This window comes from Chiloscyllium plagiosum, unplaced genomic scaffold (assembly GCF_037043375.1).
Source record: "Chiloscyllium plagiosum isolate Xiang-an unplaced genomic scaffold, Cpla_swu_hap1 HiC_scaffold_1, whole genome shotgun sequence".
Lineage (NCBI taxonomy): Eukaryota > Metazoa > Chordata > Chondrichthyes > Orectolobiformes > Hemiscylliidae > Chiloscyllium > Chiloscyllium plagiosum.
In genome coordinates, this window is record NW_028270139.1 from 125,242,102 (window position 1) to 125,257,035 (window position 14,934).

A 14,934-nucleotide genomic window follows, 5' to 3' on the forward strand; every position below is an offset into this window, starting at 1 on the left:
ACTCAATAGCCTGGTCTACCAAAATAGCTCAACTAATAAAAATATTGAATTTTTTGAGTGCAACACGGTAGGTTTTCCACAACTGACATTCGATTGGACCACACTAAATATGATGGTGACTACCAAATAACAATTAATTAGAAATGTAACCGAATGGGATTATCTTGCAAATAGTACAATGGTACCAAAACAATTCTTCTTAAAGTCATATATAGAAAGATCAATAAAGTGGTCCAATAATAAGAAGTTGAAGATATGAATTTATTAAAAACTCAAAAACAAAAAAAGTATACATCTTAAAATGATACTATTATAGGACTGGAGCTAATTGTATTGTACTTATATAAATTTGGAGTTTTTAAAAAATGCAGAAAGAAAGCCATTTAAACTATGCAATCAATATATTCTAGATAACTTGAGAGTTATAGAATGCAAAAATTGCAATTCATAATCTTTGTGTATGCAGGATTCATTTGATATCATAGCTGTCACTCCATTACCTCCCTTTTTGATCAAAATTCTGGAGAAACTAGAATCTCTATTTGATTACCAGCACATAAGCAATTAACGGTCAAATGGCAATGTCAAAAAAAATCCCAAGGTACACAAGTCAAAATACAAAGCTGCCATACATCCTAATTTACCAAGATTTGCCATCAGGAAATAGGGCAATTCACAAAGTATTTGCCAAGGTCTGTAACACCGATATGCAAAGCAACATTCATCTAGGTAATCATTTCCATTCATCTAGATAGCAAAAGTCTATAAACGCTACTGCACACATAAATTCAAAGGTCACAACTAACAGTGTTTTATCAATAAATGAACACTCTGAATCCAGCAAAATAATTGCAGTTAACATTGCATCACAGAATTAACCCTTATAAAAAAGTATGAAGGTTAGAACAAGCTTGATCAAAGTGCTGGAAACTATTAAATGACAATTTTTAGTATGCAAATAACAACTGCTAACATTATTTTAATTTGGCAATAACTGGTTGACGTCACACAATTGGAATAGAAGTTTATATGGTCACAAAAGGTGGATACTTTCTGAGGTGTAATTTAAGATTTCTTCAAAATAAAAACGACAAAGTATTCTTCAATAAAATACTTCTTCACAAATTTGGAAATGGAACCACTTACCTGCAGTAATATCATCATCAGCTAAATCAGATTCTTCTTCCTGAACTTTGGCATCTGCCCCTTGTAAATCAGGATTTGCGCTAACAGCTTGCATGGCTTCCGTTGTCACACCAGCTAAAAAGAAATCCATCAAAAAAACTTAGAATCACAGTTTTCTGCTTTTTTAAAAATGAAATTTGAATTAAGTTATTTTTTGATCTTTAAACCTACCAATTCAATAATCAATACAATCTTTAGGCAGTGACTAAAAAGCTAGGTTATACAATTACCTGTTTTGTTAGGCAAAGCAAGCTTCAAGTATGCAACAACGTAGTATAACTTGCATGTAACAAAACATGCTAAAATAATTAATAAGAGAAACAGTAGATAAAACCAGGAAGTGGGAGAACATGAGACAATGCAGCTGAAATCTCAAAGGCTGGGGAAAATGAGAGGATAGACTTAGGAAGAACACTCCAAACTGTTGGGATACACTCCCTGATGGCTAAACTCTTATCCAAAATGAAGTAGACTGTGAAGCAGTTGTGAGATTTTTGAAGTGTAGTTGGTACAGAGATGGGCTGAAGTAAAACTATGGAGTGATTTTAAATTTTGAATGACGAGGGAGATGCAGTCATGCAGTCAAGAGATGAGTGCATAGTAAAGGATATAGATTACACAGATCAAGTGATTTGTAGTTGGAATAGCACCCATATTGTTGAAGATGTTGAAGTTATTAAAGAGAACATCAGAGCCTTGAGTTTATGAAATTGAAAGTGATATTTCAACTGGAGTGGGTGAGAGTGAGTGAGGGAGTGCATTGCTGGGTGGGCACATGAATGCATTGGTGGATGAGCAGATAAGTCCATTGGTGGTGGGTAGATGAGAGTGTGGGTCCCTGTGTGAATGAGTGGAAGAATGGGTATGTGAGTCAATGGGTCAGTGGGTGAGTGTGAGTGAATGGGTGAGTGCATGAATCAGGGGGCTATTGAATGGATATTCAAGTGAATGGATGAATGAGCAGTTGGGTGGGCGGGCAGATGACTGAGTAAAAGATAGAGAGCTGCTGCATTGTTGCTTGGGAGGATGGGAGCAGCTAGTTGGGTTGGATCAGTTGCAAGGGTCATGTTATGGGGTGTCAGCACAGAGTCAATGGGCTGTGTTCTTTTTTCTGTGCTGTGGACCTGATTCTAAGTTTCCACATTGAGATCAATGTGAGAGACTTTAGCAGTCAGTCGGATGCAGCTCAAATTAGACCACCGGGTGTTTAAACTTTCTAGGAAATTACAATGTATGTCTGTGCTTCAGGATTTTCCCCTGGGTCTCGACATACTCTCGTACTACAGTTTCAGAGCATTACTGCTCCCAGTCCCAGAAACCCGATCCATTTTTGGTGCCAAGACAAACTAGATGCCCTAGAATATGAATTTCATTCACTGTCCAGGCTACAAAAACTGAAAACACCAGTTCAGTTTTTGTAGCATCACTCACTTCTACTCCTGTCACAACCCATTTACCACAATACTTTTATTTACGAATGGTCAGCACAACACCCAAATATTCATTGTTCCTCTGTCAATACCCAACTTGCATCACATATAAATTTCAAATCATACAAAACTTTTCTCAGTCTCCCTTCATTGCTTTCCTTGCTGACCTACAATGGTTTGCAGTTGCACAGTAGTCAAGCATTTAAATGCCTTCTTGAAATCTTGCCAATTCAAAAACCCTATCAGCTGTCCACTCATTATGACTGGACCCATTGATTCTGGTCCACAAATAGTGTCTGTAGACTAGGCACCTAACACCTATGTTCTGCAATTCTTTTCATAAAACAAAACACATCCGTCTTGCCCGTTAAGAAGAACCTCTTTACATACCCATTCTAATCTCTCCTCCTCCTTGATAACGTATCTGTGAAATTCCTTGCAATATTATCTCACATTAAAGGTGCCACAGAGAAAGCAAATTATCCTTCAGTGCCAAACTTTTATCCCTCTTCCTTCTGACAGATTAGCCAATTGACTATCCTTGAATCCTTATATCTATATTTAAAATTTGAAGAAAACTTTTAAGAGTCAACTTTTACCCGATCTCCTCTTTTGCAACAACTAATCTTTACTGAATCAAATTTAGTCCCCTTAACATTTATTTAGTTAAATGAGCCCGTCAAAATTCTCTACCTTGGAACCATGTTAAAACTACACATAAAAAGATCAGCTGGGAATGCTTTTACTTCCCTCAACATTTAATCAATGACAGGAGAGTGCCATTTTTTATAATTTATACACAAGCTTTATGTTTGAAATGGAGGCTATATTTTGAACAACATGCTCTTCTTTGAAGAAAGGTCATGTGCAGCTTAACACGAATGCTTTAACAGCATCTGTCTTTGTTACACTAACTTCTCAAACTTGAATCTTACTACATTCTGTACTTGAATTTATTCAGGTATCTAATCAGATGCTATACCGTAAAAATTACTTTTATTTTGGTGCCTCAGTAGAATTTGGATTTTCTCATGTTTTCTCAATTTGTTTCCCGTAACACCAAGTCTACGATCTTGACAGCTTTTATTAAGTTCAACTTTCCAAGTACAAAGAAATGTCAATAGATTACTGACAAAGTGTTTTACAAAATGATAACTGATAACATTAATTTAATAGTGGATACCAGATCTTACAGCATGGAGGTTTTGACAATGAAATATTTACTTACTATTCTTAGAATCCTTCAACTCATGTGAGAATACAAAGATTTGGTACAATGTATCTCCTATATATGTGGTTCAATCTTCTGGTAAATTGAGCTTTCTGCCATAGATCAGTTCTATCCTAGATTCCTGGTGCGCTTTGATAGACAGACAGCCTGCCTCACATTAATTCACTTCACACCATTTTAATCGATCAATGGCAGGCTCCCCAGCCACTTTAGACAGTGCCTGTCTGGCTGTCTGCATGCACAGGAGTACACCAACGCAGACAAATCAGTGCTCAGGAGCATGCACAGATTGAGAGTTCACAGTAGTCAAGGCCTTGAAGGTGGAGCCTGATGGGAATCCACGCAGTGTCATTCAGATTGGTTCATCATACATACCACGTGGAAGAGTTTCAATTTCTTAGCTCATTGGTGACTAGGGCAGATGACTACGTGGTGTACATTTGGGTATTCATGAGAACATTACATGGCTGACTTGTACCTTTTAACCCTTTAAATATGTGGCTCTCTGTCTACAGGCTTTTAATGATGTATGAGACAAGATCGATTTTTATAACTCATGAAATATCAGCATAAAATAAGGCATTACTCATCCTTTCATAGTTTGGTCAAAAAGATAGTTTATGCTGTTCAACAGTAATTTGGCATATATTGCTTTTAGCACAAGACAGAACAGTTCTGCCACATATGCTCTAAATTTGTAGTATTTGGACAATTGCAGCCATTATTTAAGATATTAACTGATAAATATAATGAAAGCAAATAAAATGCATTTGCATTGCTTACTAACGTAAGTATGACTAAATGAAATATTTCAAAGTTTCCAAGTAGTTCAGAATCCTAGTAGTCATACACTACAGCATTAATTGAGCTGTCGAGCAATCAATCTCCATCAATTAATCTATAACCGACTCAGAAATGACACAACTGTTCCAGTGCTTGAAAGCTTCGACAGCATAGATCTAAAACTATCTTTATCCTTCAATGTTATGTTAACTTATCATATCAGACCTCAAAGTACGCATGTACCCAAATTATCCAAAATGTTCAGAAGTTAACAGAAGGTCCCTCCCCATAAAAATCTACTTCTCCCTGCCATAAACTGTGAAATCAGGGAAATGTGGTTCTTCATCCTCTCATACTGTATAATCAATTCCAGAATTCAGAAAAATGCCATTCATTCTAAAGTAATTGACAAAATACCTACATGAAAAGCCAGCGTTCATGCTATGACAGCCTCAGAAATTCCATTCTAGACCACGGATTCATCTGGAATTCTATCTGGTTAATGCATTTGCTGAACTAAGGGTCTTGGAATATTCTTTTACTCTCAAAAGTTTTCTAATATCCTGTCCTCTGGTGATCATTAATGCCAAATTTGTGCATTAACAATCTTACTGCTGAATTCAGAAATACTGCACATTTGAAGTTTCTGAAATAATTTTCAATCAGCCGAAAAATTAAGCAATATCTTAAGTGCACTGATTAAATTTTTCAGTTATGCTCTTTGGAAAGAAAATGACGTGTGTGATATAAGACTAAATGCTAAACCAAAAGCAGTACAAGACTTCTATGATTTGCTGTTGGATTGCATTCAAAGTTCAGAGGAATTTATCATATGACAATTTAAGGTCAGCAGGAACTTCTTCTTTGATACTGAATGGGGTGCATCAGATACCCAAGCATTCATGTTTAGTTGACAACCCGACTACAGTTGTTGAACCCTAAAACTGGGCTTGTTTTCTCTTCATGGGAAATGTTATCTAATTTACAAAATAATATAAGATTGATATTCTTTACTTTAGCTGACAAGACTAAACTAAATAGCTCCTTCTATTGCAAATAGTCCAAGATTTTTCAGATCTACAAAAACCTGAAGGTCAATTTTTACTGAACAAAAAAAAACCAAATCATTTCTCAAAACAATCAATACGCTAACTTTGCTTCAATATTGGATATAAATGTCAATCATTTCCATCAGGTAACAATTACAACACTGGATTACACAACCCTAGTCAGATCTTTCACATTTCAGGGATTCCAATGCTAAGGCCAATTTCTGAAATTTTATCAAAGAATTTGAAGCAAGTTTAAAAGAACACAAAATGAAATAACAATTGAGTTAGAAAAAGGAAAACAGTAAAAACATTAATCAATGCATTTCTAACATGCTTTATAGCTATTTTCAAATGCATCTGGTAACCCTTTTAAATCTCTAAAGCCTTTAGAAGCAGCTCTCTTCTCTGTAAATATCACGAAGTAGCTGGCATTTTCAGCAAGTCCAAGCATTCTCTCAAACACCAATTCTCTTCAATCAATATTGATTTTAAAAATTTCAACAGCTCTAAAGAAAGATTCCCAAGGAAAACACAGCAGCTGACTTTGTATTGATCAGTTTGGCGCTCCATGACACTATTATACTCGTGCTTTTCTATGGAAACCTGGGACGTGATGCAAAAATCAAGCTCAGGCCTAGTCCTGAAGTAATGACTACAATTTTTCTACTCATATTCTGAAACAGATTTCATGTTTTTTAAATTTGCATCAATACTACTAATTAACTATACATAGGACAATAAAACAATAAAAGGAACTAATATCATCCAAACAAAAATGCTCTCTTTGAGCCTAGGTCGAATTTGTTTTTACTACAATTCAATGTTTCCATTTGGTAACATTAGGCTTGACAGAGCGGCTGATAGGAGGGGCATCTATGCTGAATGATAAAAAGGGATTTATGAGAGATGGAATATTTACCACTGCTGAAAGCCTGTAAAACACTGCAAATTGCTCCAAATTAGATAGATAATGCTCAATTCAACCAGGATATCACACTTATATAACAACAAGCATAATAAAGCAAGTTTCCCATGTCACCATCAAATTGACAAGAACAGTGATGAAGCACTGCTTTACATTCATTATTTCAGTCAAGGTGCATTGCTTTATGAGCGTTGCTAGACTTTTAAAAAATGTTAAAGCATTTCCTAAAGTTAGAATTGAAAGTTTCAAATGTATGAAATGTCACTTCTGCAAACTTACACCAGAGGATAGGGACATTTAACTTCAAGGGATCGGATCACTGATGCTAAGGCTAGCATTTATCACCCATTCCTAAATGCCCTTCAGAGGTAATGGTGAGCTGTCTCTGGGGGTGCTACATTTGTTAGAGTCATAACTAGCACAAAGAAATATAGTTGTATTTATTGGTGATCAATAATCTCCAATTTGGATCATCACAACAAGTTGGTGTCTGAGGCCAAACTTCCTTCAGTTGTTTCAACAATGACAATCCCTCCAGCATAATGTCAAGCATGGACTGTAAAGTGACAAGTGATTGTATCATACAAATGCCAGACCATAACCATCCCCACCAATAAAGATGCTGACTCTCTCTCCTCAATGTCCAATACTATTACCATTGCCATAGGATGCATGGTGGATCAGTGGTTAGCACTACTGCCTCACATTGCCAGGGTTTGATTCCACCCTTTGTGACTATCTGCATGGAGAATACACACTCGCCCCATGTCTCAGTGGGTTTTCTTTAAGTTTTCCGGTTTCCTCCCACAGTTCAAAGATGTGCTGTTTAGGTAGATTGGCCATGTTAAATTGCCGATAGTGTCCAGTGATGTGCAGGTTAAATGGACTCGCCATGGGAAGCGCAGGGTTACAGAGACAGGGTAGAGGTGGGTTCTGGATGGAATGCTTTTCGGTGGATCGGTGTGGACTCGATGAGCTGAATAGCCTGCTTCCACAGTGTGGGGATTCCGTGATTACCATTCCGATACCATCAAGGCCACTGAACAGCTATACTAATGCTGAGGACGAAAGCAGATTGGAGTCAAAGAATTCTGTGGCAAAGAATTAATCTCCTGACTTGCCAATACCATAAAAATGTAATACTATAAGATGCAGGGACATTTAGGCTATTCAGCCATCCAGTCTCCTCTGGCATTTAATAATGGCTGACATGTTCTCAATCCCATTCTCCTGCCTTCTTCCCATCAGCTTTGATTGTCTTATTAATCAAAACTCCATCTCTGTCTTAAATACACTCAGTGATCTCGTCATTCATAGAATTTGTGGCAAAGAGTTCCACAGATTCACTACTCTCTGGCAGAAGAAATTCCTCCTCATCTCAGTTCTTCACTCTGAGGTTGTGCCTTCAGGTCCCAGTCTCTCCTACTAGTGTAAACATCTCCACATTCACTCCATCCAGGCCTCTCAGTATTTTCTAAGTTCAATCAGATCTCACATCCTCCCCCAGCCACTAAACACCATCAAATACATACCCAGGGTCCTCAACTGCTCTTCATATGATAAGCCCTTCGTCATGAAAATCATTCTTATGAACATTCCTGCTCCAACACCATCACATCTTTGCTTAGATACAGGGTCCAAACCAGCTCACAATATTCCAAATGTTGTCTGACCATAGCCTTATTCAGCCTCAGCAATACATCTCTGCTCCTGTATTCCAGTCCACTTGAAACGGACGCAAACATTGCATTTGTCTTCTTAATTGCCAACTGAATTTGCATGCTAACCTTAAGGAATCCTGAAGTTGGACTTCAGGAACACAAGAGCAGACATGTCCCTTCGTATTTCAGATTTCTGAACCATTTCCCTGTTTAGAAAATAATCTATGCTTCTATTCTCCCAACCAAACTTATACTTTCCCTTATTGTATGCCATCTCCCACTACTTTGCCCATTCGCCTAGCTTATCTAATTCCATCTGCAGCTTCCTTGCTTCCTCAACACCATTAGGTGCTCCACCTATCTTTGTATCATGTGGAAACTTAATAAAGCTGTGGTCCCAACACTGACCTCAATGGAACTCCACTAGACACCTGAAAAAGACATCATTATTCCCATTCCCTGCCTTCTGCCAGTCAGCTAATCTTTTTATCCATGCCAGCACCTTGCCTCTAATCTAATGTAGCGACCTCCAGTGCAGCAGCTTGTAAAATGCCTTCTGGAAATCCAAATAGCTCACATCTACTGACTTTCCTCTGTTTAATTTGCTTGTTACCTCCTCAAAATTCTGAGAGATTTTCAAGATATGATCTCCCCTTGGATGAAACCATGCTGACACAGGCCTTTTTGATCATGCACTTCCAAACACTCTTCAATCTCATCCATAATAATGAACACTAAGGTCTCACTATCAACTGAGGTCAGGTTAACTGGCGTATAATTTCCCATCTTCTACTTCCATCCCTTCTTAAATATTACATGAGCTATTTTCTGATCCATTGGGACCCTCTCTGACTCTAGTGATTCCCGAAAGATCACCACTAAAGCCTGACAATTTCCTCACCTATCTCATTCAGAACCTTAGGGGTGTAGTCCACCTGGTCCAGGTGATTATCCACCTTCTCCTTCGTGATTGCCACTACATTCATCTCTGCCCTCTGGCTCTCGAAGTTCTGGTGTGCTACCTGCATCTTCCTCCATGAAGACTAATGGAATGCACATATTGAATTCCTCCACCATTGTTTTGTTCATAGAAACAGAGAATAGGTGCAGGGATAGGACATTCGATCCTTTGAGCCTGTACCGTTATTCATATGATCATGGTTGATCATGGAATTCCAGCATTCCATTCCTGCTTTCTCTCCATACCCCTCAATCTCTTTGGCTGCAAGGGCCACATCCAGCTCCCTCTGGAACATATCTGATGAATTAGCCCCAGCAGTTTTTTTGTGGAAGAGAATTCCACATGTTCACAACTCAGAGAAGAAATTCTTCATCATCTCAGTCCTGAATGGCTTGCTCCTTATTCCCCAATAGTACTTCTCCAGCCTCATTTTCCAGCAGTCCAATTATCACTCTTAGCTCACTTTTAACTTTTATTTATTTAAAAAACTCTTACAACCTTCTTTTATATTATTAGCTAGCTTACCCTCATATTTCTTCATCTCCCTGTTAAATGCTTTTTTAGTTGTCCTCTACTGGTTTTTAAAAACTTCCCAATCTTCTGGCTTCCCAATAATCTTCACCACTTGCTATGCTTTCTCATTTGCTTCTTTGCTGTCCATAGATCATCAACAAGGTATAAAGCAAGGTAAAATATTCTCCACTTATAGAGTCATAATCATAGAGATAAAAATCACACAACACCAGGTTATAGTCCAACAGGTTTAATTGGAAGCACACTAGCTTTCGGAGCGATGCTCCTTCATCAGGTGATAGTGGAGGGCTCAATCGTAACACAGAATTTATAGCAAAAATTTACAGTGTGATGTAACTGAAATTATACATTGAAAAATTGATTGTCTGTTAAGCCTTTCATCTTTTCGAATACAGTGATAGTTTCACTTCTTTCATGTGTAAACCACGAAACCTTTTTTTTAAAAAGTTGCATTCTCGAGTTAGCTGTTACAATGGTGATAGCTAGACAATATGTTGAAGATGTTAGCCCCCTGTGTTCTCTGTCTATGACCTGATGTTTAGATGGATTCTAATCTAAAAAGTGAGATAACAGAGTTTTACATAAATTGATGCAGTTTTTGAGCTCAGAGTTCTACATGAATGTATGCAGTTTTTGAGCAAAGTGCAATGTAACTCTGCAAGTACAAATTCACCCCACAAAATATATGTGTGCATGTGGGTCTTTGTCTGTCTGTGTATGTGTGCGCGTCTGTCTGGGATGGGGGTTGTGAGTGCGAAAAAGTGTGTGTGTTTGTGTGTAGTGAGTGCAGAGTGTCTTAAGTCTGTGAGGGGGTGCATATGTGAGTGTGTGTGTCTGTAAGGGTGCGTGTGGGTGTCTGTGTGTACTTGTGTCTGTGTGTGTGTGAAGGAGTGTCTGTGTGTGTGTATAGTGCAATGGTGGTCACCTGTAATGTAACATGAACCCAAGGTCCTGGTTGAGGCCCTCCCTATGGGTACCGAACTTAGCTATCAGCCTCTGCTCGGCCACTTTTCTCTGCTGCCTGTCCCGAAGTCCACCTTGGAGGATGGTCACCCGAAGGTCCATGGCTGACAGTCCTGGACCACTGAGGTATTCCCCAACTGGGAGGGAACCCTCCTGTCTGTTGATTGTTATGCAGTGCCCATTCATCCGTTGTCGTAGCCTCTGCTCGGTTTCCCCAATGTACCATGCCTCCGGGCATCCTTGCCTGCAACGTATAAGATAGACAACGTTGGTTGAGTCACATGAGTACCTGCCATGTACAAGGTGGGAGGTGTCCCCACACGTAATGGTGGTATCTGTGTCCACACTCTGACACGTCTTGCGGCGTCCACCGTGACAGGGTTGTATGGAGTTGTCCTGAAAGCCGGGCAGCTTGCTACGAACAACGATCTGTTTGAGGTTTGGCGGTTGTTTAAAGGCAAGTAATGGAGGTGCGGGGTAGGTCTTGGTGAGGTGCTCATCCTCATTGATAATGTGTTGCAGGTCACAAAGAACATGGCGTAATTTTTCAGCTCCTGGGAAGTACTGAACAACGAAGGGTACTCTGTCAGTTGTAGCATATGTCTGTCTCCTGAGGAGGTCATTATGGTTCCTTGCTGTGCATTACGGAACTGGCTGTCAATGAGTTGAGCACAGTACCCCGTTCTTGTGAGGGCATCCTTGAGTACTTCCAGGTGTCCGTCACGTTCCTCCTCATCTGAGCATATCCGGTGTATGCGTAGGGCTTATCCATAGGGAATGGCTGTTTTAATATGTTTTGGGTGGAAGCTGGAGAAGTGTAGCATTGGGGGGTTGTCTGTGGGTTGAGAGTAGTCCATGGTGAGTTTTATGGTGGGATGAAGCTTGTTGATGTCACCCCAATATGCCAACATTTTTATGCACAGGTTCGAACAAGACTTCTTCTCTATGCAGGATCTCCAACCAACATTGTACACCAGGTACATTGACGACATTTTCTTCCTCTGGACCCATGGCGAGGAGTCACTGATAAAACTACACAGTGACATCAACAAGTTTCATCCCACCATCAAACTCACCATGGATTACTCTCGACTATCTGTCTCATTCTTGGACACATGCGTCTCCATCAAGGATGGACACCTCAGCACCACACTCTACCGCAAACCCACAGACAACCCCCCCAATGCTACACTTCTCCAGCTTCCACCCAAAACATATTAAAACAGCCATCCCCTATGGACAAGCCCTACACATACACCGGATATGCTCAGATGAGGAGGAACGTGACGGACACCAGGAAGTACTCAAAGATGCCCTCACAAGAACGGGGTACGATGCTCAACTCATCGACCGCCAGTTCCGACGTGCCACAGCAAGGAACCGCAATGACCTCCTCAGGAGACAGACACATGCTGCAATGACAAGGTACCCTTCGTTGTTCAGTACTTCCCAGGAGCTGAAAAATTACGCTATGTTCTTTGTGACCTGCAACACATTATCAATGAGGATGAGCACCTCACCAAGAACTACCCTGCACCTCCACTACTTGCCTTTAAACAACCGCCAAACCTCAAACAGATCATTGTTCGTAGCAAGCTGCCCGGCTCTCAGGACAACTCCATACAACCCTGTCACAGTAGACGCTGCAAGACGTGTCAGAGTGTGGACATAGATACCACCATTACGTGTGGGGACACCTCCCACCTTGTACATGGCAGGTACTCATGTGACTCAGCCAACATTGTCTATCTTATACATTGCAGGCAAGGATGCCCGGAGGCATGGTACATTGGAGAAACCGAGCAAAGGCTACAACAACGGATGAATGGGCACCGCACAACAATCAACAGATAGGAGGGTTCCCTCCCAGTTGGGGAATACCTCAGTGGTCCAGGACATTCAGCCTTGGACCTTCGGGTGACAATCTTCCAAGGTGGACTTCGGGACAGGCAGCAGAGAAAAGTGGCCGAGCAGAGGCTGATAGCTAATTTCGGACCCATAGGGAGGGCTTCAACTGGGACCTTGTGTTCATGTCACATTACAGGTGACCACCATTGCACTATACACACACACAGATACTCCTACACACACACCCAATCTCACATACACACGGACACACACACAATCAGACACCCACACACACCCTTACAGACACACACATTCGCACACTTACACATGCACCCCCTCACAGACTTAAGACACTCTGCACTCACTACACACACATACACACATACTCTTTCTCACACTCAACCCCCAACCCAGACAGACACACACACACAGACAGACAAAGACCCATATGCACACATATACTTTGTGGGGTGAATTTGTACTTGCAGAGTTACATTGCACTTTCCTCAAAAACTGCATGCATTCACGTAGAACCCTGAGCTCAAAAACTGCATGAATTTATGTAAAACTCCATTATCTCACTTTTTAGATTAGAATCAATCTAAGCATCATGGCATAGACAGAGAACACAGAGGGCCAACACCTTCAACATATTGTCTAGCTATCACCATTGTTAACAGCTAACCCGAGAATGCAACTTTTTAAAAAAAAGGTTTTTGACATTTACACATGAAAGAAGTGAAACTATCACTGTATTCTAACAGATGAAAGGCTTAACAGACAATCAATTTTTCAATGTAATTTCAGTTACATCACACTGTAATTTTTTTGGTATAAATTCTGTGTTACGATCGAGCCCTCCACTATCACCTGATGAACGAGCGTCGCTCTGAAAGCTAGTGTGCTTCCAATTAAACCTGTTGGTCTATAACCTGGTGTTGTGTGATTTTTAACTTTGTACACCCCAGTCCAACACCTGCATCTCCAAATCCTGACTAGTCATAGAGATGTACAGCATGGAAACAGACCCTTCGATCCAACTCGTCCATGCCGGCCAGATATCCCAACCCAATCTAGTCCCGCTGCAATTTCAATTGGACTTAAAAAGCTCAACCATTGTCTGAGCAAAGCAGCCTGCTTGAGCAACTTAAATATTCATTCCACCAGCACCAGAGCACAGTAAACCAACTCCTCAAATCTCCTTCAACAGCATCTTCCAAAATGTAACTAGAGAAGCATCAATCTCCTGCAAACACCAAGTCTCTTCCAAAAAACATACCATCCAGATGTGGAGCTGCCTTGCTATTCCTTCACTGTGATTTGGTTAATATCCTGGAATTTCCAGGCTACAGTGCTGTGGGTACACCTATAGCAGATAGGAGTCAAATATTGAATGATGGCAGTTCACTATCACCTCATTAAAGACAATTACAAAATAGGCACCAAATAATGCCCTTGTCAGTGATGCTCACATTGCGAGACTGATTACTAGAAAGCACAGTGTCATAAACCTGCCTCTTCAGACAAGTTTTTGCTCACCTTTCTAATCTTGTCCATCAAGATTTGATATGTAGTAGTTTTTTATTTTAATGTCCATACATCAAGTTTCTCAAAAATCAAGTCTATTTTGGAAGCCAAGCTGTTATGTTGCCTTATCGTTTATACTGAAAGTTTGTCAGTTTCTGCATAAAATAGCTTTGCCACTTTAACACCAGAAAAGTAAACTTCCATCTACAGATCACCACAGTGCTGTATTTATACATTTCCTGTTAATCAATGCCATTAATGGGTAAACTTACAAGAGAAAAAAAATTCTTAAGCCAAAAAAAAACACAGCCTGGCTCCTAGTTACATTTTAATGCAAGACTGCAGTGTGGTCAATTCTTCAAACCACTGTCCCCAATGAACAGCCCCATTGTTAAATATGGTGGGGCTGAGATTTTTCCGGGAATTTGCACAGCCGTGTCCAATTGCAATTTGCTTATTGTATTGGAATATATTGCAGATATTAAAAGCTTTTAATATCACTTTAACATTGTGGGATGAAATAGAATTTACAGTTTGACATTGGAGTACATGTCACTGCTTACTAAAATCTAATAAGAAAATGGTAATGAATGCCTCACTGGCGCCATCAATCAAGAACTAAAAGATGCGTTGCAAGTATGGAATCATTCATAACGAGAAACAAACTTATTCTTTGATAATCCTTCAAGGAAAGATGAGGCCCAGGAAGTACTTACTCAACAGAATACAGTCAGTTCTGCTATAACTCAGTAGTTCCATTCTCATGCAATCCCATGTTATAAGAAAATTGCGTAACAGCAGCACCATTTAAACTTATAGGGCCAGAATCGTGTT

General features: G+C 39.8%; 1 protein-coding gene across 5 annotated transcripts in view; it reads right to left on the reverse strand.

The window, feature by feature from the left end:
* Positions 1–14,934, reverse strand: part of wdr7 (WD repeat domain 7) — a 686,509-nt gene that overhangs the window by 406,797 nt on the left and 264,778 nt on the right. For all 5 annotated transcript variants that reach the window (XM_043675775.2, XM_043675690.2, XM_043675605.2 and 2 more), the window contains one exon: positions 1,147–1,260. In XM_043675775.2, coding sequence (XP_043531710.1) covers positions 1,147–1,260 — 114 coding nt within the window. The remainder of the gene's footprint in view (positions 1–1,146; positions 1,261–14,934) is intronic.